At 38.7% G+C, this 25,802-nt stretch overlaps 1 protein-coding gene and 1 non-coding gene across 2 annotated transcripts; both read left to right on the plus strand.

The window, feature by feature from the left end:
- The first annotated feature begins 967 nt into the window (after positions 1-967).
- On the plus strand, positions 968-25,764 carry LOC104324338 (E1A-binding protein p400). Its single transcript, XM_069794938.1, has 33 exons — positions 968-983; positions 1,669-2,092; positions 2,833-3,049; positions 4,377-4,562; positions 4,793-4,933; positions 5,392-5,470; positions 5,960-6,295; positions 6,575-6,711; positions 8,214-8,383; positions 8,547-8,721; positions 8,824-8,960; positions 9,754-9,940; positions 10,977-11,140; positions 12,452-12,621; positions 13,727-13,888; positions 14,096-14,151; positions 14,602-14,897; positions 15,453-15,655; positions 15,756-15,928; positions 16,914-17,110; positions 17,965-18,076; positions 18,483-18,635; positions 19,403-19,486; positions 19,874-19,996; positions 20,422-20,466; positions 20,602-20,755; positions 21,272-21,513; positions 21,676-21,846; positions 22,307-22,443; positions 22,929-23,007; positions 23,495-23,614; positions 24,757-24,948; positions 25,239-25,764. The coding sequence occupies exons 3-32, from the start codon at positions 2,849-2,851 to the stop codon at positions 24,928-24,930; spliced, it is 4,764 nt and encodes a 1,587-aa protein (XP_069651039.1). The 5' UTR covers positions 968-983; positions 1,669-2,092; positions 2,833-2,848; the 3' UTR covers positions 24,931-24,948; positions 25,239-25,764.
- LOC138687589 (small nucleolar RNA SNORA49) lies at positions 16,302-16,440 on the plus strand. The gene has a single exon (XR_011326743.1). It is a non-coding gene; the product is annotated as a small nucleolar RNA SNORA49 (small nucleolar RNA).
- Positions 25,765-25,802: the final 38 nt, after the last annotated feature.

The following is a 25,802-nucleotide window of genomic DNA, read 5'->3' on the forward strand; positions in this document are numbered from 1 at the left end:
TTATCTGGGTTTTAATTACAGCTTTTTATTTTATTGTGAAGGCCTCGCTCTATTTTATGAGAGCAAGTGTGTAAAAGTGTTCTGGTGAGGGACTCTAGGTAGATTTTAATTTATATCCCTTACTTATGCATACTACTGACCTAATCTGCATTAGTCTTCTATCCAAAGCTCTATCCTTCTATCCCTTTCAATCTGAAAAAAAACCCTTTATTTACTTAAAATAAAGGCCCCCAAACTGACATGTGTCTCAGTTGAAATCAATGAGAACTTCTACTTATGGCCTTTGGAGAAAACAAAATCATAATAAAAGAAGGGATCTTTCTTACCTCTTGGTATGTGCGCTGTTTTATTTCAAGGGGCTTATTAATTTGGTATTTCAGCTCCGGTTTCGTTGCAGGAGCCGGATAAAAAAAAATGAAAGATACGGAGGTGGCCTGAATTCTAAAGCAGGCTCTGGAAGGGCGCAGCACTAAGCGGTGTTACGGGGGAGAAAATAAAAGGTGAGCGCTCTGCAGGACGCAGAAGGCCGCAGCGGTGGGCAGAGGCCCGCGGGGACAGGCGCAGGCTGCAGCAGGGCTACGACGGGCCCCTTTGACTCCAGAGCCCGGGCAGGCTCTGGGACGCGGCTTGCGAGCCGCCTGAGGGGACAGGCTCCCTTTCAGGGGAGATGGAGATTCTTTGCGGCTGCCCGAATTTGACCTAACGCCGCCATTCAGGAGGAGGCCTTCCCCCCCCCGCCTCCACCACCCGGGCTTCGCGCATGCGCCGAGCTCGGCGGCTCACGCCCTCTCTGCGGGTGTGGGGGGGGTTATTCCCCCCCCAAGGTGAGAGGGGAATGGTATCGCTTAGCGCCCGGCGGGGCGGGGCGAAGGGCGGCTGCCGCCGTGGCCGCGGCCGCGAGGGGGCGCCGCGGTGCTTGTCCCCGGCGGAGCGCTGCGCTTTGCTGCGCGGCGGGGCGAGCCGGGCGGGGCCCGGCGCCTCAGGTGCGGTGCGCGGGAACGGGACCCCGAGCGGTGCCGGAGGCGGCGCCCGGCGCCTCAGGTGCGGTGCGCGGGAACGGGACCCCGAGCGGTGCCGGAGGCGGCGCCCGGCGCCTCAGGTGCGTGCCGGGGGGAAAGGGGGGGGGGGAGCGGGACACCGAGCGGTGCGAGAGGCGGGCGAGGGCCGGGGGCGGCGGAGAGGTCGGGGTCGCTGTGAGGGAGCTGAGGGAGGGCTCTCCCCGCCTCGCTCTGCGCGCCCAGATGCCGCGCCGGGGCTGCCGAGCTGGGCGTTAGAGCCGGTTTTTCTCTGTCCTGGCAGACGGAAACTGCCTCCTTCCCACCTGGGGTCCCGCAGCCCCTCCGTGGCGGGGTGCGGGGTCGGTCAGGAGCCGTGCAGCGCCGGGCGCTGCATTGCGGCCGGCTGGAGAGTTCCTGCCGGGAAAGGTGCAGGTAACGCGCCGGCGGGTTTCTGGTGTATCTCGCAGCAGAGGAGGTTCGATAATGCGCTGCCCTTGTACGTTCAGATAACTTTATCTTTGCACTAAAGCGTCTTCGCAGCCTGGCCGGTAGCGCTGCAGACGCTGTCGCGTTTTCGGGGCAGCATTTAAACCCCGCTCGGGTTCGTATTAATGGCATGCGTGGCTGTAATGTATTTATAGGATAAATCCTTCTGCCCCTCAAACGGCAGCGCTCTATGAGACGAGAGATCTGGGAATTGCACGAGTGACACCAGGCATCGCCCCGTTCTTCGTGTGCGAGAGCACCGGCCTCGCTCGCCCTCCACGCTGACGGCGGTGTTGGTCGTCACCGGTGCGTGTGCTGGAGAAAGCCTCAAGCGCCTGTTGGCTCTCCCGCCTCATCTCCAAAGTGCAGGCGTATCCAGGCAAGACTCAGTATGTGCTGCGGGAATCCTCTGTGTCTGGCTGCTAGAAATGAAGTAACTGCATAAACCTACTGGGATGGTAAAGAATTCAAGTGGTTACATTGAGTTAAAAGGTCAATGACCGTTGATTGAGGTGAACTCTCGCTATAGAAGTCGGGCAGGAAGCAATTCTGTAACCATAAAAACCATTTCATAGCAAAATAAAGGGAATGTAAAAGTGAAATCAAAGGTAAATGTGGATAGAGCTTTGGAAGTGGTAGACCAATGCACCGTTTTATTGATAATGAAGATACTTTATTAGGTTAACTTCATTTTAGTTCCAAAACAGTACCTCACATAGAGACTCATAATTAGCTTTGATAGCAGTTTAAAAAAAATGGCACAACCTTTAAAATAATGCTGGTACATCGACTTTATATATTAATGATTTATGATAAAAATATTTAAGATCAAATGTAAGTTTTAACCTTTATAATTAAAGATAATTGCTTTAATGAGATTTTCTGTAATTGTAACATTATATCTAATGCCAATTATCATACGATTTAAAAACCCTCTGGAGAAAATCTTAGAAACCTTAGTGAGCACTGCACATCTCATTTTCCATGCATTGGGCTTCAGTTTGTACCCTCTGTGCCTAATTTGTTGTTTTCTTTAATTGATGTTGTTGAATGAAATTTCTCCTTTTTTGGTCATTTGATACCCTGATAGAGATTGGTTGCCTAGCTATCACCTCTCTGGGGGATGTTGTTAAAAAAGATCTTCATGTTGTCAGGTTAAAGAGCAGATAAATACATTCTACACCAGCATGCTGATTGATTTGCATCTTCATACCTTTTAGGTATGCAATTGTATTGTGGTATGGTAGAAAGTTGGTTTGAGCAACTATGTAAGAGTCTATATTGCCAGTTTCATTGGTTCTTTTTGATATTCCACTATTTTAATTACTGAAATAGCAATTTTTAAAAGTTTCCCTGCAGGTGGAATGCCTCCTGTTCATCAAGTGGCTCAACAGATTAGCCAAGAGCAAAACCAACAGCAAAATGGACCAAACTTGTCAAGTTTGCATAGTTCCTTACCTGCTCCACACAGCAGGAGCCCAGCTTTTCTTCAGCAGGTACAACCAGCAGGCTATGATAAGAAGCATGGGATTTTGGTCCCAACTCCAGTTCCTGTACAACAACAGGTATCAGATTTGCATATTATATTGTATGCGGCTTTGAATGGCTGGTTTTCTGTGTATTGTAATTGCTGTTGTCGTCTATTCTGCACCGTTAAATAGTCTGCCTGAATACAAGGAAGTAAGTATCCTCAGAAACAGCGCAGTAACATCTGTCTCATTAAGAAAGTCTAGACAAGATTAATTTTTGGCGCTTTACTGCTACTTTCCCTTGAAACTTTACTTCTGTGAAGAAAATATCTGTTCATTTATGTCATTTGCGATGTCTACCCAACTCTCAGTTTAAATATTCTTGTGCTGGATTGTCATTGAATCAAATTCATTTCATGCTTCCAAGTAAATTTCAGACATGTGGAATGTTGCAGGTAAGTCAGTTACAAGGTGCAGCAAGAGGGAACAGTGTGCTAACCTCTCACTGTGTCCTGGCAGCATTTTCCTTTGTGCATTGACAGAATTTATTACTCCAACCTGGGGAGAAAGGAGCAAATAACTTCAGTAGTTTTTGCAAAAGACTTTGTCAAGCACTAATAATTTGCTTCAGATAGCTGTTGTATAGCACAGCTGGGTATAAAACTTTCCTTAAAATAATATGTTGTGTTCATTTAAGTTTAGAATGCTCTGTAGATAGCTGTATCTCTCTTTTGGTTTTAACTAGTGGTGCAGACATGCCATATGATTTTTCTTGAAGAAGGAAGAGGAATGAGAAGGGCTCAGGCAGATTGACTAAGGAAGTGGAATTTGTTCTTGTAATGAAATCCTAGAAGGAGATTTAATTAATCTGAATCAATTATTTTAACTTTTCTTGCAGCATATTTAGAATAAGAGGGGAGGAATCACATTGAAAATTTGTGCTGCTTGTGGTTACTTGCCAGCAGTTGCAGGATGCTTACATGTGTTAATAAAAATGCCATAACTAAATGTATTTTTCTATGAACTTCTTAGAAAATTCTGTCCATCTGCCATCTGGCAGAACATTTCAATTCTGTGAAAATTCTCACTGAATCAGCCCTGCTCTTCTGATGAGATCTAGAGGTACTATATTTTAGGAGAAAAAAATAAAGTTCTCAAGACTGAGTGCCACTGCATCCCAAACTTCTCTACTGATTTTACATAATACTGCTGCATCACAAAGTCCTTCAGGGACTTTACATAAATCTGCACAAGATGTGTTATTTATTATCTTTTAATAAAGTGCAACTTCAAACAATGTAGAATGTTTGCAAGGACTGAATAGTGTTACTATTGGTTATTCATGTAACATTTTTCACAGTGTCTCTGTCTTGGTTTTGTGTTGTGCAGTAGGAAACATAGGTATAATTATGTTTACTTGAAGGAAAATGAAATTCTGCAGCGAATAACAGCACTGAGGAAAGAGGGTTTATGGTCTCTGAAACGTCTGCCCAAACTCCAAGAGGCCCCACGGCACAAATCACACCATGATTATCTTTTGGAAGAAATGCAGTGGATGGCAACTGATTTCGTCCAAGAAAGAAGATGGAAGATGATAACTGCCAAGAGAGTAATGTGAATTTGATATTTTCAACCAGAAAAGGGGGGGGAAGAATAGGCAGCATTTTCATGGTTAGGACGTGATCACTGAGGATGTGTGAGTTTTGGTTTGCCTCTCCACTGTGTTTGTAAAGTTTGGGCAGTACTCCTAAAGGGACTGTATTTTTTTTCTTTCTTTAGAAATATGCTTTTTAGATAGAACAGAGTAAAAACTTAAAACATTTTATGGTTTTTATTCAGCTGATTTTAAGTGTGGCTCGTCATCACGATGATATGATACTTCATAAGGAAACATGCAAGAAAAGAGAAGAGAAGCAACTGAGGGCTGTAGCTGCTTTTACTGCTAGAGAAATTGAACACTTCTGGTCCACCATCAAACAGGTAAAAAAAATAAAAATCTAAAGACGTCTTGAATAAAAACCTATTGGACCATAACAGCGAGAATCTTACAACTGAGCTTTGCTCAGCCCACGTGGTGAGTATTGTCTGTTGGTAAAGATAGCTTCATGTTGTGGTTGCACGAATAGTTTCAGGCCTTATATGTCATGAAGGAGAGTGCTTCGCTAATCCTAGTTGGTGCAGTTGGCTCACTGTGGACATTTAAGTTTTGATGTGAGTTATTCTTGGGTAGCTCTTGCTTATTATGTGGATGACTTCTATTCGTGGTCAGTTTTGTACACGCTATTTTTTTATTTGTGTGTTCTGCTTTGTAGCCATGTCTGATGCCTGTCTTACTGTTGAGGAAATGTTAAGTAATTCATAGCTATATGTGAAGCTAAATGCATTCGTGTTTTTCATTTCCTTCTGCTCTTTTTCCACCCAATCTCTCTCTGTTTCAGGTGGTAGATTTAAAACTGCGAGTGGAGTTAGAAGAGAGGAGGAAGAAAGCATTAAACTCTCAGAACATCTCAAAAAAAGGTAATAAGAACCTAGGACTTTTTTTTTTTTTTTTTTTTTTTGCATGACTTTTTTTCTTTTGTGTACTGGTAGTAGTAGTAGTATAAGCTTACCAAAATAAATGCTTAGAAGCTAGTATTTTGGTCTTTGTTTTCAGTCATAAATATTTCCTTTCTCTAGCTCGCTCACTTCCTGTAGCTTACTAAAGCTTTGATAAATGCACTGTAAAAGCTTTTTGTTGCTGAGCTCTTGTTTGTATCACGGATTAGTTTTATGTCTCTTGGGGGCTACAGATGAGACTGAATTCACTAAAACTATCATGTGTGCATCCGTGTCCTACTGCAGTTTGCCCTTGTTTATGTAGTCAAGTTTGACAAACTTAGAAGTGTTCTTACAGCGTAGAATTCTTGTGTTCTTTAGACCTTGGATTAGTTGTAAATGGCATCAAATCTGTTAATGAATTATTAATCTCAGATATGGCAGCACCATGATTTTTATTATTTTGTGCAGAAATAAGAGACCCTTTGAATAAGAAAGGGAGCCTTCAGAAGGAAGTGGTACTTCCAGATCTCACATCTACTGTAAAGAAATACATGGCAGATTTAGCAGACATTGGTGCTGCTGCAGAAGCGTTGTTACCCAAAGGCAGTGCTCAAATCACAACAGTAGTAAAAAGCGATACTCCCTCCCTATTATGCGGCACTCTTAGAGATTATCAGAAGACTGGACTACAGTGGTTGGCAAAGCTGTATAAGATGAATCTCAATGGCATTCTGGCTGATGAAGCTGGACTTGGAAAAACAGTGCAAGTTGTTGCTTTTTTTGCACACCTGGCATGCAATGAAGGTATGAAATATTGTAGATCTTTTATTTTATAAATCTATATTTTTAACAGTTCATTAGTGAATGTGTTTTCAGTAAGGGAAGAAAAAGAATTGCTTTTAATATGTATAATTGAAAGAAATGTACCTGGAATAAATTTTATAAGAAAGGATACACAATTCCTTTCATTGTTAGTGCACATGTATGTTGTTTGTATATACACAGTTGCCTTTTCTTTTAAGTTCCGAAGTCAGATATGGTATGCAGTCATTTCCAGTCATGCTGTACCTTTTATCTCTATAGATAACTGGGGACCTATTCTTGTTGTTTCACAAGACTTAAATGTGCTGAAGTGGGAGACTGAACTGAAATGCTGGTGTCCTGCTTTGAAAATTCTTCTGTATCTTGGGAACCCAGGAGAACTTTTTTTAAAAAGACAGGTATTGTGGAACATTGTTTCATTTACACATGTACTGGGTAACATAAGCATTACACAGAAAGAAAATATCAGCCCCGGTCATGGTTATACCATTGTGGTTAAAAACTTCAGTATAGTGATATCACAACCTGGTTCTTTTCTCTTTTGTTGTGTAGCATACTGGAAGAATGAAGATATTTCTTCATCTCATGAATGCTAGTTCATAAGCAGAGTTTGATATTTACCAATAAAATCTGCTTTGATTACCAGCACTGTCTGGCTAGCCTTTTTAAGTTGTGTGTATGCACTTACTAGCATGATGTCCCTTTGCACAGATATTTTTGACTAGTACCTGATCTCTGTATGGGGAAATTCACATCTTTGCTCCAGTGACTTGTACCTCATTTTAGTATTTGCAGAAGTTTATTAAGAAAATGTGTTGAATTTAGCCATTATTTGGATGGGAAACTGATGTGTAATCCGGAAGAAGCAACAGGAAGTTTGATGTGTATTTTGTAGCTTAGAAGCCATGTGTGTGTTTTTGGGCTTCAAAACTTCACTAAACTTACTTGCAAAATATGCTGCTGATTTTTTTTTTTTTTTCCTCCTCTGTTTTTTGCATTTTCAACTTCCATAATTACAGCAAATTTCTTGGGTTCCTCCATTAATGTTTTTACAACATGCAACTTTTATTCCTCCTTTTGGGATGATGTGTCTTTTCCAGTTACTTTTCAATTTGTTTCCTTGTTGGAGTCCTTCATATAATCTTAGATTGACTAGCAATTTTTCACTTCTCTCTTAAGTTTGTAGAATTGGGCCATGTAAATCTTGTAATAACTTTCTCTTGCCTTGTAACCTGAGCAGAGCAGGAGAAAATTAACAAAATTGTGATAGCTTTGAGCATATTCATTCCTTTAGTTCTGTGACTTTTCCTTTCATTCTTGCAATTTTAACTTTGTGTCTTGTGTTTCTAATTTCTTATTTGCCTTTGAAAGTAAATATCAGGATGTTAGTTCACACATTTAGCAGCTTCTGTGATCAAGTCTATAATAATTTTGATCCTTCCAGGTAGAATTTACCTAGAGGTTGACACATATGAATCTTAAGAGATTAGAGTTTATCCATTAAGTATGAATTCTATTGATAACCTGTAACAACAAGTATAAGTATTCTGAAATGTGTTCAAACTCTTCAAGGAACAATTTCAAAATGTATAAGGGAAGATGGCTTTTCATTGCCAATTGTTTTTGGATGGAAACTTGGTCTATGTGTTTTATAGGAAAAGCTTGTTCTTTTAAAAAACAGTTTCTCTTAAGGATATTTTATATAACATTTCAAACATCACAACCAGAGAGTTAAACTGAGCATTCTCTTCCCTTTGGGGATTTTGAAAGCTTTGAAGAACTGCACTGGGATAAAGTGCAAGATAATCTATTTTAATTCCAGAAGAGGAAATGCGTAATAGTCTGCTCTGAAAGCCATCAAAAAAGCCTTTAGGATTTTTGTGGTTCTTTTTTATTGCAGGAATGGACTGACCCTAACAACTTTAATGTATGTATTGCCTCCTGCAAGCAATTCTTTAATGACTGTGAAGCATTCATGAAAGTACAGTGGAGGTACCTAGTTCTAGATGAGAGGCAGAATGGTAATAATCTGACAGAGAAGCACTGGGATGCAATATTCAATCTCCAGAGGTCTGAAACATTCATTCAAATATTTCTTTCTGCTTTTGTCTATCAGTTACTTCCTGAAATAACTTCAGCACTTATGACTGCAGTTTCTTTAAATTTTCTTGCTGTGATGTAATTTAAGTTATGTAATAGATCTTACGTTAATTGTTATCTTCATTGTTCACAGTCATCTTCGTTTACTCTTGATGGATACGCTTCTGCCTACTGCCTTAAAAGATCTGTGGGCCATTGCCTGTTTCCTGATCCCAGGGATGTCCCAATCCTATCTGGATTTTACGAAGGTAGCATCTGCGGAGGTGAATGAAGATCATTACCAGAGAGTTGCAGTGAGACTGCAGAGAGTACGTCTCCCTTGAGGATAGTGTCTTAATACTAGTATCTTTTTCTCTGAGGAAAATTACAATTTCCCTCACTTAGGAAATTATTGTTTTGTATTCTTTTAGGTAGTGCAGTCATTCATTTTGCGGAGGTCCAAAATTCATGTTGAGAAGCAGTTACCAAGGAAATATGAGCACGTGCTTACATGTACTCTTTCTAATCGGCAGAAGTCAATGTATAAGGACATCTTGTCTCAACCAAGGTACATCTGTTGAGTAGTTCTTAATTGTTGATTCATCGTTAAAGTTAGGAACTATTTCAGTTACAATAAGAGAGCTTGTTTGCTAGTGTGTTATTTCGAAGTGAGTCATGGGCAAACGTAAAGATTAAAGCACATTGGCATAATCACAGTGCTGTGCAGGCTAATCATCTTCTACACTAAGTGGTAACTGCATTCAGCCATTTCTTCATCCTGTGTTTGTTTGTTTATATCCAGTTGTTTGACAGGGTGAAAAGAAGCATAAATAAACAGTATTTGCAGACTATGGGACAAAATATTTATAACTTAGACAATTGACCATGTGTCACAGTTTTTGTCTAAATTTAGTTCTTAAGTTATTTAGGAACTGAATGTCCTAGGCTGTATGTTACATTGCTTTTCTGATATGTCTGGTTTGTATTTTCCAGTGAATTTGATAATTTAAAGTGGTAGATATTCAGGTGTTAAAAAAAAAGCCTTAATATTGACAATATGTGTTTCAAATGGAAATGACCTTGGGTAATATATGAAATAGAGTGGTTATTTGAGAAATTCAGGTTTATGATAATGTGAGTTTTAAAATCAGAATATATTCTATAAATTATTAAAAGTTTGAATGTGAGAGAAGCTGGAGGAATGGAAGACTGCATTTTTAAACTCATACTTTTCTAAGTGTGATAACTTGGTGTTACCAGATTTATTCAGAAAAACAATTTGAGTGTGCAGAAAGACCTAAGCTCCTAAAAAGCACTGTTTTTAAAGGTAATTTAAATTATATTTTCACTTTAAATAACAGAACTCAAGAATGTCTTAGAAGTGGGCACTTTGTCAGTGTCCTCCATATTCTGATGCAGCTGCTCAGGGTGTGTAATCATCCTGATCTGATAAGTCCCCGGCTTCCAAGTTCTTCCTGTATATTAGACACGCTGGAGTTTACAACTGCTTCTCTAGTGCTGAATGCATTAGCATGGGATCTTTGGAAGGTGAGTAGGGAAGTAATTCTCTTGTGCTTGACTTGATTTGACTAGGAGAGCAGGTGGCTTAGGACATAAAATTTCTCACACATAATTCAAGTTCCAATTAAATTTCAAAATCTGAATTGCTAATTCATTTATTTTTAGAAGCAACTGCTAAGATTATAAATAATAACCATTGACTTTATAGTAGTAGTGAATTTAGTAGGTATGCTGGGAATTTGCTATCCTTGTCAAAGAAGGTCAGGCTATTTTGCAACATTTTCTGGCTGTGCTTAGAGTCCCCAGTTAACCTAAACTGATGGGTCTTGAAAGCAAGAGAAAGGTGCCATTCTTGTCCTGTCCCGAGGGGTAGTTAAGGGTGTAGTTAAGCTGTGTACAGCTCTGGAGATGAGAAGCTGTATCAGGTTCCACAGTTTAGTTGTAACTTTAGCAAACAGACTAGAGTTAAATTGCAAGCGGTTTCATCCTTTTTTTTTTTTTTCTAGTGATTGTAGCAATATTAGAGGCTTAAGGAAGACTGCACAAAGCTAGAACAGTAGCATTATTTGTCCTGGGAAATTCAAATAGTTACTCCTTTAAGTCTGTTGGAAAAATCATTTTGAGGGGCTGACAGAGTGAGTGTCAAAGGCTTGTGAAGGAAGTAGGGTTAATGTATCAAGGTGGGAGTGGATGAGTCTGGAATGCCAGTTCTACGAAGACAAATGTTTCAATTACAAGCATTGAATTAACTGGAGAGCTTGTAATTTGAGGGTGGTGTCCTGTTTTTGACTCTTGGTAACATGAGCATAATGCTCTATTTTCATGGTGTAGGTTGCTGAAACCTTTTACAGTAACGGCAGCTGCTCTCTGCAAGATCACATGACACTTGGCTCTGCCATGTTTTGGTTTAATTCTGGCATCAGCTGTGAGCTTTTTAATCATTCTCAGATAATGTGGTATTATTACTACTGGGTTTTTTTACTGCAACTAAATGGTAGTAGAAATATTCCTTTAGGTTGTTTTTGTTTTCTTTTTTGTTTGTTTTTTTTTTAAATGACTTAAGCATGCAGACTGGTCTCTCTTTGATGTGATTGGGATGGAGAACCAAATTACTTGCTACGAAGCACAAATCCTGCCAAAACTGAAGGTAACTAGGAAGCTTATTGAAGAGATCTACTGTTCTCCTTCGTCACCCAGACTTGAGCCAGTGAAGCTCAAACCAAATAGGTATGCAGTATTCCAGTGACTTATTAATTTATTTATTTATTTTAAGTAACAGGTGAAGATGAATAATGTTTGTGAGGGCTGAGAGGGTTCATTCGGAAGCATTTGGTTTTCTTGCTATCTTTTGTGTCCAAACTGATCACTGCTAAAGACTGTATGCCAGTCTTCTGAGGGAAAGCAGACTGTTTTTCACCACTTAATAGTTCTTTTCATTCATGAAGGCTCAGTTGTGATCCTTCCTGCCAAACTCTATTGGGTTGAAGTCTGTTGTAGTATTGATCAAACAGTGAAAGTGACTTCTGCAGTAGAGTTTCCTAAGCAGAATAATTAAATCTTCTCCTAGTTAATTTTAACTAAGATGTGGTTGCAAAGCACTTAAAGAAATCTTGGGGTTTTTTTTTCTGTGGGGGTGGGGAAGGGGAAGGAAAAAAGGTGTTCTGTTAAATTTTGACTTTTTTGGTTTTGTTGTTGACTCTTTTCTCTGAAGAGCAGTTGGGAGGGTTCATTTTTGTGTCTTGGAGTAAATGTAATTCTGCTGTAGAGCAATGTAGACTTCAACATTTTACAATAAATTAACCTGATAAGAGCAGAGTGTGGTTGCTGAAGCCCAAGACGGCTTGTGTAACACATGGCTGTAACAGGCGACAAGGAGGATGTCCTGCACTAGTTCTGTTAGGATGTTCTGCCAGAAGTGAGCTTTGTCAGTTAATGAAATTTAAGAATTGGAAGCGATAGCCAAAATATATATGTAAAGCAGAAAAAGGACTCATTCTTTTGCTGTTTAGACATCTTTAGCTTCCCTGAAGTAGTATATATGAAACAGTTATTGTGAAGTCAGCTTTTACAATTGCAGTATGTTTTTAAAACCAGACTGCCTGAAGATGCGTGGAAGTATAGATCCCCTGCTTTTTGTACTTAACATCGCACCTAGCCATAGTTAAGACTTTGCTCCATTAAGAAGTTTGATCCTTATTAGCATCTTTTGGGGAGTTTTCTTGCTGTCTTCAGACTCCAGAGATGATTAAGGAATATGGGAGTTCTGTCATGCTTGTACCCCTCCATGTAATCTTTCAGAGAAGACTGGAGCCTCAGAGCATTTGGTGTACTTGTGTTTTACAGTATATTTTGTTTCTTCTGCGAGTCGAGAGAAGCAGAATCCCTCCTGCTGTATGCTGTGCAGCTGGGTACCTCTTCTAGCTCAGATTACTGACTAAAATTAACTATTTGCTTTTTAACTTGATTTTTGTGTTAGGATTAACAACTTCCTCATTTATGTTTTTTGTATGTGTAGACAGACAATTTGTTAATTTTTAGGTTATTTACACCAGTGCAGTATGGACAGAAACCCGAAGGTAGGACTAGAGACTTCTCAAGGTCTCAGTTGCAGCAGACAGTGGACACAGCAATGGTTATAGCAGATCATCATGGGAAAATACAAGGACGACAACCCCTTGCCATGTTTTCAGAAAATCAGCATAGGAAAGGTGTGTTGTATATATAATAAACCATTGCTTTCTGGTTTGCTGTCTTTTTTTTAATATTGCTTGAATTTGGGGAAGAAATTAAGTTGTACTCAATGCGTTTGTGCGTTACATATTTGAATATCAAGTTCCATTAGCAGTTTTCTAACAGCAGTTCCCTCACAAAATCAAAACAAAATTTCTTACTATCTATCTGTCTCTCTTTTATAAGCAGAATGATACTATTGTGCAAACACTGGAAATTTTGCGGGCAGTTGTGTTGGTCCCCAGGTATACCATCTTAATGAAACTCTCCCCTCAGACCTGACCTGCAGTGTGTGAGACAGCTTTTCACACATGTCATTCTTAACTGACTGAGCAGATTTAGGCATCGCCACTGTCCCATTCTCTGGGTCTCTGCTGAGCCACTACTAAAGGTCATTATTAACTGGGTCTTTTTGATATGATACAGCCCTGTGGAACAGACCATTTTCAGATGATTGGGGACGTAGTGCAGTATTTCAAGCACACTCTTTTTCAGGCCTTTTCTAAATTCTCTATGTATTGATTTCAGCTGGGTACAGTATAAATTTTTGCGTGGTTGAATGGGAAGCATTCAGTATGAAGGGAGACTGAAAATTGTATCTGATAATTATTCTTTTGTGGTGTTAACTGTTCTAAGAACTTCTTTCATTGCTAAAAATGAATTGTGCAGGAAAAGATCTCTTATTCTGTGGCTGTTTTCCCCCAAGACTTTGCTTGAAATATACCTGTGCAAACTCTTGAAGCCCTTGCAAAGTTTGTGCATTGTCAAATCAAATGAGTACACCTGTGAACTACCAGTCAAACTGGATCTAGGAAATCATGCTTTTTTTAAGAGGTCTACCAGTGGTACTGAGGGGAAGAACAGTGTAGTTCTTTCATGTGTAGTTTAAGAACACACAGTATTAGGGGGAGACCTAGTCTGTTTGCAGTTAAGTGCAACTCAAGAGTTATGCCTGGAGTAAAATTGCCCTTCATTGGAAATAGGGCACACTATATGCATGGGGTAATCAGTCAAATCCTGCAGTGTACAGTGAGGAAAGTCTTCTTTTTTAAACCTTGTACCTTTTTTGTCTTATCTTAACAGCCAGCAAGATAGTACTCGGCCCGATTGTTTCCACAGCTGGAGCACAGGAGAGAATTGCTCAACCAGAGAAGCCTGTAACACTACAGTTTAGAGGGAAAACATTTACTTTGTCTTACAGTCAGTTCTGTCAGCTTATTGGTAGACAGTCTCTGAAGCATCAAGGTAAAGTAAGGTGCTACAAGATTCAATTCACATCTTTCTCTTTTTTTTTCTTTGTTCTTTTTAACTATTGAGAAATCAAAAATTTAGAAGCTACAATATCCTCATATTGTAATATCATGTGTCTGTGAAATTAAATTATTTTTCTTCATTAAAATATTTTTCTTGTCTTGCTGCTTTCCTGGAAAAATGAATTTATTAATGTGACAGTGGATGACTTGAGTACTAAATCTGAATTGGTGTCTACACTTTTGTGTCCAACTCAGGTACTACGCTAACTCTTTATATGATAGAGTATATACTTGATCATGAACAATGTATAGTTCACAAGATTCACATGTGCATATCTGTTCGCTGAAATAGTCAAAGCTTTAATATTTAAAGCATGTAGAATATTGTAATTGCCTAGTCTCATCCATCTGTACTAGTGGACTCTCCAATAGCAGTTTGAAAATCCCGTTATATTTTTACCAGTATGCATAAACTACGAAAGCAGATTTATTTTTCATTAAACAATCAAACCTTACATCAGTCTTTGTATCACAAATACTATTCTAATCGTCACCTTTTCTCCTGCTCATGTCTCCTTTCATAGTCATTCATAGAACTTGCATTAACTAAATTATCCTTATTTTCAACTTTCTTTTGCATAAATTTCTTTTTCATATAAGCTTTATCTGGTCAAAATACATTCAGGTAAGATTTTTGAATTAAAGGGTATCATAGAAGAAAAAAGACAACTAAAGGAACACCTGGACAAAATATATTTTGGGAATGAGCGTCGTTGTTCCAGAACCCCCCTGTATGGCAGAGACTTGTTGGAAATTTGCTCTTGGATCAGTGAAAGAAAAATGTCTCAGCATTGTTCTGCCAGGATTAACAAATGGTGCTGGGCTGGCTTTGCAAATTGCCTTCCATACTCAAGCACTTCAGAGGTTCGAAAGGATCCATTGCAAGAACTCATTCTGACATTGAAGCAGCAACAGATTGCCCTGAAGGATGTTGTTACTAGGTAATTGAGACAAATCCATTTGCAGTCTTTGCACAAATTTCACGGGTGTCTACTACCATCCAAACCAGGGTATTTATGTAAGTACTGTAAAATGCTAAAAGTGATAAATGAGTTGCCTTGTTTTATCCTTATTGCAGGCTAAATTCCTTTATGCAGAATCTATTTGCATGCCTGATGTATAATTTTAGATCATTCTAAGATTTTAAAACTCTTAATAGTTCCATGGCAATTGTTATTTGTTATATAGCAATTCTACTTTATTTTGACATATCTTGTATTTTTTGTGTGAATACTTACAAAAAAGTAGGAGTTGTAAGTCAATTTATTTTGGTAACTTTATGGATGGTGGTAATTTCCTCTTGTCTTGTTCTGATCTGGAGTGATTTTGCATTTACTTGATGTTAACATTAAACTTCATCTACTGATTTACTTTCAATTACCTTTAGCCAGGTCTTTTATGCTTCCATGCAGACATCTTCTTTATTACTGTTTTTGAGTAGTTAATAGCCCAAGCTGTTAAAAATTAGTATATTAAAGTTTTGGTTTGCTTTACAGAGACCTGTGTGTATTGCCAGCTGTAGCTGTTGCTCCTCCAGATTTGTATGTAGCAAATCCTCCTTACACATATACCCACGAAATGAAGGTCTTGAAGCTTAATCTAAAGGAACAGATACTTCCCTACCTCCATTCAATGCAGCATATAGCAAGGCCTCATTTTCTACAGTTTCCAAATCCCCGACTGGTGCAGCATGATTCAGGTATTAAAGAAAACACCACCTATTATAACTGTGCAAATGTGCTTTCTCTTAATTGTTGAATGCTACCTGCAGAACCTTCACGTTCTTATTTCATAAACAGGCAAGATGGAAGCTCTGGCTGTCTTGCTTCGGAAGCTGAAAGCAAGAGGACATCGTGTGTTGATTTTGACACAGATGATTCCAATGCTTGATATACTGGAGCTTTTCTTGAACTTCCATTTTCTCACGTACATAAGAGTTAATGAGAGCGGTGCTCACAGTTGGCATTATCTGGTAAAAGGACCTCTTACTCAAGCTAATAGTTAATAGATGCTCATAGTGGGAGGGAAAATGCTAAAGGGAAGTCCAATACATTTGCAAAATTCATTTGCATAATTTCATTAGTTATTTAAGCAAATTATCTATGTAGCTGTAGCACAAAATATGTAATTATATATGAAATATGTCAGTCATATTACTGTTTGATGAGGCATCAGGGTGTTTCCAAGAGGTATGCCACTAGCTGTCCTACATTTATGAGTAATTTGTGCTTGAAATACAGACATTTTATTTCACAATAGCGTTTTGATAATTGCTTTTCCTTTCATTATCTGTAGCTATCTACATTGTTAGTACTTTAAGTGTAGTTGCTGTTTTTATGTTGGCACTTCCTCAGCCTTACTCCAGGGGCTTTTGTTTTTTGTCGAGTGCCCTGGCATTGCCTGAGGATAAATTGAAAGTGTGCTCATTTCCCTCCCCAGTAAGATTCTCAGTATCCTCTGGGGCCTACAATTTGAGCAAACATTAACAATATAGTTAAGTTATTATTTTCTTATTTTTTATTTCAAATTGCATTGTTATGCTTTCTGTCAAATGCAGTATAAATCATGAAGGAATACTTTGCCTTAAAGCAGCACAATAGAAGGGATTCAATTTAGTCAATAGACAAGAAAAATGATGAAACACACAGAGAATGTAATAACCCAGTGAGGTGTGCTTAGTCATAGGATACAATGTGACTACTGTAATAGATCTTTAGATTTTTATCTGGTTGACTGCACCATAACTTAATAGTTTTAATGGTACACAAATTAATTTTGAGTTGTATAGATCTGTAATGTGGACAGTCAGATAACTTTAAATGTTTGCATGCTTAATGTAGGTTGGGGAATTAATAAGAAAGCAATTTTTCTGATCTCATTCTGTAAAAAAGTTTGTTTAGATATTTATGCTTTATTAATGTGAATTTGTAATTAAGTTGCTTGTCTCCCCATTTTAGGAATCCATAAAAAACTTCAACCAAGACAAGCGATTCTTCTGTGCTATTCTTTCTTCCCACACTCCTTCCACAGGTGTCAGCCATGTAAATGCGAATGCTGTTGTCTTCTATGACACTGATTTAGATCCACTGATGGATACGAAGGCTAAAGAATGGTGTGATAAACTTGCAAGAGACAGAGATACTCACATATACAGGTGACTTTTATGCTAAGAAATAGTATAGGTGTTTTAAAGTCAAGAATAGAGGGAAGATGTTTTAAGGTGAAACTAGGATTTTTTGGTTGAGGTCATCCTTTTAGTTTAAGTCATTTGGTCTTTTAAGATCCCCTTAAAGATTGGATCAGTCATACATACTTCTTCCCTTCAGACTAAAGAGAAAATGAAAACCCTGTCCTTCCCCTGACTGCATCTTCTATTCCTGTCTTTCACTCCCACTTTCATCTTGTAAGCCATCTGGATTTCTATGTTGGGACAGTCAAAATGAACATTAATATCTGTGGGTGTTTTCTGCTCTTGATAAACAATGAATGTCTTTCTTGATGGTCTATCATTGGATTTCAAATCCATTAGTGATGAGATACTGATGTTCATGTAGTTCTAAGATGTATTTGAAAGCTTCTCTCAAGTGACTGTTTCTTTTCCTGGAAGGACATGCTGAGAGCAGAGGGGAGCTCTTGCTCACCTTACACCACTAGCCAGGTATGCATGGGTGTGCAGTGCAGATACTTTTAGTGAATACCCTGCTATTGTAAGGATTTTTGTAAAAATCCAGTTGTATAGAAGACAATACTGCTTATTGTGCATTTCAAAAATAAGAACTTAAAAGAACCCAGTGTTTTGAGAATACGAAATCAGATCTAAAAAGAAAGCTTTCCTCAAAGAAACTACATAACGAATACAGAATTTCCTATGAAAATATCTGACAGAATCTAAACGAGTGTTGGTGCTCACTGCCGTAGGCGAGGAACATTAGACATGAAACAGTTGAGTTTCAGAAAGCGTCACTGTTTTCTAGGGAACGGTATTTAATGAGTTTCTTTGTTTTGCAGGCTTATAAGTGGTAATTCTGTCGAAGAGAGCCTGTTGAAAAAAGGTATTAAACATTTGATTCAAGAAGTGGCTGCTCAGGGAGATGATTGTTCAACAGACTTATTAACTCAGGTACTGTAACATTAAGAATGTGAGCAGTTATTTAATGATATGTAAATAATGAGTGTTTTACTAGATCAGAGTCAGAATTTTGAACATCATTTAGTTTTATATTTATTTCCAGACTTGTTTGGGGGCCAGTAGTATGTGATCACAGTTAAAATCAGTAAAAATCCTGAATTGTTAGCTCACATAGAAAATCAGAAGATAAAAATATCTAGAAAGAAAACTGTGTTTGTTCCAATGGTAATTTTACACTATTTTTGACATTGTTTTAATCAAACAAAAACGACTTCTGCAGCAAAAGATATCAAATGTGTCTGTAACCTGACTTTTCTAAACTCAGTTTTAGGGTGATTAAAAAACTTTAGACATCATACATTGTCTTATCAATTACTTGAAAACATGTTTCCATAAGGTTCTTTGCTCTGAATATGCAAAAGAGGATTCCAGAAAGTTTACAGAAGAGTCACTGTCTGAGATAAGAAATGATATAGACTCAGAGTTGTGTGATTCAAGAGATACCATGGTTCCTTCACAGTTAGAACAGCTGGCTAGCTTTGTGGATCAGGTATGATGATTTCTCTTGTTTTACGTAAACCTTTAGAAATATTTGAAATTTACTTTCCTGTGCAACAATCAAGTGGCTTTCATAAAGTATCTTATTTCCACTCCATTTACATGAAACAGTTCTGTGCAAATTTAAATACTGCAGCAATCCTGGGAGAAAATCTGAGCTTATTGATAGATCTGTTCACGTACTGAAACATTTAAGTCATCAAACGTTCTCCTGAGGGTTGTGAAGTGCAGTGGACTAAATTGTATCTTGTGATATAAGACTGTTTTACAGTCTTGTGCTTTGCCAGATACTTGTATTTTTTCTTAAAGGCCTTGGATCTGTTTCTTCTTAACCATGAAATGACTATTCTTAGCATTCCCTAAGTTCTGTCATATTCTGATTGTCTCCTTTTCCCTCTGGCTACTTTTGCAAAACCCAAGTAGCAGCCTGCTTACTAACAACCAGTCAAAAGTGTGCATAATGACTTGGATGGGATTCTCTTTTTTTTTAATCCGGTTAGCAAAATGGAAGCCAATAGTTGGAGCCTATTCTCAGTGATACTGGTGGGATGTGAGCAGACTAGCTAGCGACCAGAATGTCAGATTTTTGGTCCTTAGATCTCTTTTCTACCTTAATTATGGTGCCGTTATTTGCAAGCAAAATAAATACGTTTATTTGTTGGGGTGTTTTTCTGCTTGTTTTTAAATCACTGGTTATTTTCATGTTTCTAATTCAAAAGCTAAATAATTAGCAATGTGTCAAAATGTTTTTCTGAACAGCTTAAGCCAATTGAAAAGTATGCGTTGAATTTCTTGGAATTGTTTCATACTTTGAATGATCAAAAAAGCCAGATAGTCAACAAGGTAAGCGACTATATTTCATTTTCTGAGTAATTAATAAAAACAAAATAGAAAACCCCAACTATTGTCAGATTTTATTTTTTGTTTGTTTATTTGGGGTTTTTTTGTTTGTTTATTGGGGTTTTTTGTTCGTTTATGAGCACTGAAATTTTGCTCAAAATGATCGTGGTCTAAAAACACACTGGTTCCTAATTAACATGTAGACATATTTCCCTTTCTTTTTACTGGTATGAGGGCCTTATCCAAGAATGAAAAGTCAGTTTAACTAACTTTGCTGTCACTGTTAGCCTATAAAAGGTGAGACTCAAATCAGTGGCAATTTACTGCTGTTAGCGTATTTATTGTGAAAAGTGGTAATATTTTAAAGTGTACAAATTTTTTTCGTAAAAGGAGTTAAAAACTGCAAATATAAAATGGGAATATCGGCATCCCAGGGAGCTGGAAAAGGCAGAAGAAAAATTTCAGCAGGAAGTGGAACTCTTAACCTATACCAGACAAGATGCTTATAACACGGTAACATCAAGGGATTGCCAAGTCCCTGCTTTTCGAAGAATTTGTATATTATGGCTATGAACCATGTATTTAAGTATGTGTGTTGGGTTCATGTTGCACTAGTCTTGTGGCCTTGCAGAACTGTTGTACTCTTGAAACTGAAGCTGTCACTCTGTAGATGGTTTTAATTCTGTAGAGTAGCAGGTTGCTGTTTTGGCAGAACTGTGGATTGGTAGGTTGTCTTGGAATGGACACACACAGTTATGTTTCAAGGTAATAACAACTGAAGGAAGAGCTTGAGAAGAATATTGAAAATTAAGAATAATTCCTTAAAATACTTTTTTTCTACTGTAATTTTAAAATTATAGTTACTGCAAACAAGTTTATGCTGGGTTCTGGACTGGATGATGTATTGAGGTATCAAAAATTCTTTGCTTCTCATACAGGAATTTGTCTGTGAAGGACCAGATGGAGAAGTAGAAGTAATGCCTGTAAGTCAGTAGCTCTTGCTTCATCTGAAGGAAACCTTAACTAAAATACTTTAATTAATGGCAAACTATGGGTTGTGGGTTTTCTTTGTTGTTGCTGTTGCTGATTTTTTTGTTTTGGTTTGGGTTTTTTTGTAGCTTTGGACTCCCCCTGTTGTACCTGAGAATCACAATGATGTCTACACTGATTCTGTTATGTGTCTGATGTATACTAGTACTCCGATTCCAGAGTCTAAGCTTCCACCTCTGTTTGTTAGGAAGGCATGTAAGCGGCAGAGGACGGATCTGTTATGTAAGTTGGATTCAAAATTCCATGGGAAGGTGTGGTAACATTTTTGTGTGAAACAATATGAAAACTCTTTTGCAAGAACACCTCTAAGTTTGTGTTCAAAAATTTAGGCATGCATGTACCATTATCTCTGTTAAGATTGATATCACTCAGACAAAATGATTGAACGTAGAGTGCAAGCAGAGGGACTGCACTGTGAAAACTTGCTATTGTCCTTACAAATTAGAAATAGAAATACGGGTGAATTAAATGAGCAGGAGTAAAGCAATGAGACTCCTGTTCATCCATTTGATCTGTTTTTAAGCCTATTTTCCTAGTGAAGTGAGAAGCTATTTAAAAATGACCGATCAAGTCAAATACTGTACTAGAGGACCATAGGTTGAAAGTACCTGCATTCAGAAAAGTACTGCAAAAGACTTATCATTAGTCAGATGATTTGCAGCAGTCAGTTTTCTGTCATGATCTTGTTGCACATAGTTCATTTCTCACTGGAGATAACAACTGTGTCCTGCCAATTAGCTTCAGGTGAGAGTAAGAAACGTTGCTGTAGAAGGATGGTTGCTCCTCCACCTTCACTTTTTGATCAAGTGATTCCAAGAATATTGAACACACGACAGAAGAGCAAAGCTCAGAAGACCCTCCTCTGGGTAAAACAGAAAATGTATTTTGCAAGACCTTTGTCAGCTCTCATCAATGCAGCTGCTGACACTAGGCAAGATAGCCCTGCATGGCTAATTGCTGAAGACTTGGCACTGTTAAAAGTAAGATGGTACTTTGGTTTTATTGACTTCAAAAACTTTTTACATGGAAGTTTGTTACAGCATCCATAGACCTTGATTAATACAGCATGATACATGCTTGTGCACACAAGAAAAGCATTTAATTGAAACATTACACTGGTTTGATTTCTCTCTGCCTCCTAGGCGATGAAACAGTTACGGACACTTCCTTTAAACCTTGCTATGGCGTCACCTGCACAGACAGCAAACTGGGACTTTGTCAGCGATGTCGTTAACTCTTGTAGCTATGTTTATCGCTCCCCAAAGCAATGCCAAAATCATTACATAAAATCATTTGCACGTCCTGAAGGAGAGGTGAGTTTATGTTGAAATGTGCATTATATTGTGAAGGCTTGGGTTTTTTGTTTTGTTTTGTTTTTTTAATTCTTCATTGCTGTTTGTGGACTACACGAATGTTTAGTTAGCAGAATAATAACTGTATTTTAGAATTTTGAGTAGCTTGGTATACAAGCAAATGCTAATAAATAACTTCCCCTGTCAGTATGACTACTATAGTTTATACTTACTACAGTTTCCATACACTTAAGAATATGAATTTCCCCAGTGCTGTGACAATGATAGCACCTTGGATGTATCACTTTGCACTATCACTATATTAAAACTAAGGAAGGGGAGTTATTTATTTTAACTTTTATTTAAGTGGCAGGATATGAATTGTCTTCAGTCAAGACTACTGTAAACTATGATTTTTGAGCCAGGGCACTTATGACTATGTATTTTTGGTACCTAAGCCTTCAATTTCTATTTATTCCAGAATACAGGTGGTTATCCTCTTCGTGTTAGACAAGCTTATGCTAAAGACAAGAATTCTGAGCGTTCTCAAATCTATATGAATCACTTTGAGTTGATGACAATGACTACTAGAAAGAGAAGTTCCTCAAATAGGTTTCTGTAAGTTTATTCCTACTGTCAATGATAATTTTTCCCAGATTTAACATTTAATCGGTTTGGTGGCCTGATTAGTGATTTTTTTTTTTCTTTTCTCTTAAGGAGAAATGTATTTCACAGGGGCGTTTCTCTTGTCAGAAGCGCTGTGATGACCTTCAGCCTTAACTTAAAGTAGTGCATTTATTGTCAAAGAATCAAACCTGTGCTTGTGCTGATGTAAAGAAAAGCTTGAAGTGCTTCAGAATTGCTCCCTGTGATGTATCAGGAGGGTCAGGCCAGGCTTTCAACTCTTTTCTCAGGTCTGATAATATAGCTGTCATATTTCTAGGTAAAGAACTGGCTGGAGTTCCCTGCTAATCCCCAGCTTTTTCAGATCTTAATTGCAGATTCCTCTTCCAGAATTTTAAAATTCTTTGTGTTAAAATATCATGAATATGGAAATAGTTGCACAAAATTCAGTTAGCTTAAGCTACTTCATTTGCTTTCAGTGCAGAGAACTATGACAAGCTACTACCTATGTCTGAGGTTGTTTCCATCTGTGCAGAGCCTATGACGATGCAGGAAAAGGTCTGTTCAGTTTTTCCAGGTCAATTCCACTCTGTACGTTCTTTTCAATAGCTTTTCAATCCTTTTCATTTTCAGATCTTTTCAATTAATTTCTCACGTAAAAACAATTGCAAAGGCTGGGAATAAGGAAAAATAACATGAGCTTTCAGAAGACTGAAAATTGTTCATTATGAGTTTTGACTGCCTAATCCCCTTTCAGTGCATCAGCTGTCTGTTCCAGATCTGTTCCTTTACACTTCTGTGGTTGTCTCATTTTTTTGGTATTTTAGCAATGTCTGAAGCAGGCAGCCCTGATATATAATAATTTTTTGTCAAGTCAGAATTTTCTGTTGCAATTATTGGTATAGACAATTAGGAATTCATTTCAGGATAAATCTTTACCTGACTTCATGGTAACAGTCATAGTTTTTATCTACTCAGAATTAAAATAATTAAAAAGAAGCCTATCACTGTGATCCCCACCTTCCATCTGTTTCTGTTGTCACAGGCATTAACTGAAGAACAAATAGCTCCACAACTGCAGGAGCAACAGCCGAGTCAGAAACAAGAAGAGGAACAAACAATGGAGCAAACCCAAACCCGTTGTCAACCACAGCGGGAAACACAGGTGAGAAACAAAAACATGATTGCTGTGTGGTATGTGAATTCATTTCACTCCTGCAGCTGTAGGCAGAGAAGTATGTTCCTCCCAGCTGAATGAATCTGTTAGTCCAGATTCATGTGCACTTAGGGCATCTGTCTTGACTTTGCTGAGGCTGTGTGTAGGACTCTCAGCAAATCTGGACAATTGGGACATTGAGTAGCAGGAACATCTCATTTTAGCTGAGCTGAGGTGATGGACTTAAGTGCTACTTAAAAAATACAGTCTTGTTGTTCAAGGGTATCAGAATACTATTCAAAGAATAATTATAGACAAGCTCTTTCTTAAAGATAAAGGATTTTGGCTTTCATCCCAGAGTGGATTTTACGATGCTGAAAAAGGCATTCCATATTGTTGTAGTTTAACCCCAGCCGGCAACTATGCACCACGTAGCCGCTTGCTCACTTCCCCCCCCACCCAGTGGGATGGGGGAGAGAATTGGGGAAAAAAAGTAAAACTTGAGGGTTGAGGTAAACACAGTTTAATAGGACAGAAAGGAAGAAACTAATAATGATAATAATAACAATAATAAAATGACAATAATAATAAAAGGATTGGAATATGCAAAACAAGTGATGCACAATGCAATTGCTCACACTCGCTGACCAATGCCCAGTTAGTTCCCAAGCAGCACTCCCCCCCCGACCAGCTCCCCTCAGTTTATATACTGGGCATGACATCCCATGGTATGGAATACCCCTGTGGCCAGTTTGGGTCAGGTGTCCTGGCTGTGTCCCCTCCCAACTTCTTGTGCTCCTCCAGCCTTCTTGCTGGTGGGGCATGAGAAGCTGAAAAATCCTTGACTTAGTATAAACACTACTTAGCAACAACTGAAAACATCAATGTGTTCTCAACATTCTTCTCATACTGAATCCAAAACATAACACTATACCAGCTGCTAGAAAGAAAATTACCTCTATCCCAGCTGAAACCAGGACACGTGTATAGACTGGAACAAATGTAATTTTATGGTACAAATGTAGTTGTAGTTCTTCAATATATTTACCTCCCTCATCGGAAGAATTTCTTAAAACTTCACACCCTCTTTTGTGATCAGTTTAGAACACTTCTAAATGTTAAAAATACAGTATATTTCATGACACTTTCAGGCTTTGGGACGTACACTCTCTGCAGTCGTAGCTGCGTTACAGCAAGTGTCTGTGGTACCTGCCATTCCAGCACAGCTGCAGCCCTCAACCCCCAGCCAGTTTTTTCAAGCAGAAGCATTTGACAGCATCAGTTGTAACCATCACTCTGATGGCAACTGTGCAGATGGCTTTTGATGACTCCGCTTGTATCAGGTAACCTTTTATTTTCAGTTCACATTTTGCTGTTGAAAATAAATTGCTCACTTTAAAATTCATTGATGATAAGTGAAAAGGATGGAATAGTCTTTCAGTAAGTCCTCCACTCTTTAGAAAATAGCGTATCTCCAGATGCTGTATTATTTAAGTGTAATTAATTTCAATTACATAGAATTTTAAACACTGTTATCTTTGTATACTGTCACTTATTTTTCCGTTTTCTCTCAGACTGTTTTCTCTCTATACTTTGAGCTAGTAACCACTATTTGTCTAAAATTTCATTTTAGATTTAGTCGCAAGAAGTTCAGGACCCAAGTCCTGATCCTCGGCCCACAGTGACTTCTTTGCCACAGACAAAATGAATAGAGGAGTTACCCTGATGGCAGACTGCAGGTGTTGGTGAACCTCTGGAAAGCAAAGCTTACGTACAGCCTGGAGTCGGTGTACGTGACGCCTTCGGTAGCGGATGCTGAAAGCAGTGAACCGCCTGCTTTGTAAACGAGAACTGAATGTCGTTATCGGGCAGGTGGAAGTTGTATTTCCTTTATTGCCAAGCCCTTCCCCATTTTTTTTTGGCGGTATGTTACTGTAGTCCAGAGTAGCGCTAGGTTACTTTTTTCCCTCCCTCCCCGTCCTCCGAGGACCGTGGTGCCGGTGCTCCAGGTAAGCGCTCTACGGTTCCTCCTGCCCGTAGGCACCTTTTCTTTGTGGATTTCTACGCCAAACCTTGCAGAACAGGGTCAGCACGGTTACCGGCCCAGGCAGCACCGACTCCTCGCCCGGCCGGCACGACAATAAAAGTTACTTTTCCGTCCTGTCCCCGCGTCTCCTTCCCGCGTTCCCGCCCGGGG

This window comes from Haliaeetus albicilla, chromosome 10 (assembly GCF_947461875.1).
Source record: "Haliaeetus albicilla chromosome 10, bHalAlb1.1, whole genome shotgun sequence".
Lineage (NCBI taxonomy): Eukaryota > Metazoa > Chordata > Aves > Accipitriformes > Accipitridae > Haliaeetus > Haliaeetus albicilla.

Excerpts from the sequence above, each read along its gene's own strand:
- LOC104324338 (XM_069794938.1), top strand. The coding sequence starts at position 2,849 with ATGCCTCCTGTTCATCAAGTGGCTCAACAGATTAGCCAAGAGCAAAAC. Across the intron at positions 8,722-8,823 it reads TTGCAGTGAGACTGCAGAGA|GTAGTGCAGTCATTCATTTT; the intron begins GTACGTCTCCCT and ends GTATTCTTTTAG. Across the intron at positions 18,636-19,402 it reads TGGCTAGCTTTGTGGATCAG|CTTAAGCCAATTGAAAAGTA; the intron begins GTATGATGATTT and ends TTTTCTGAACAG.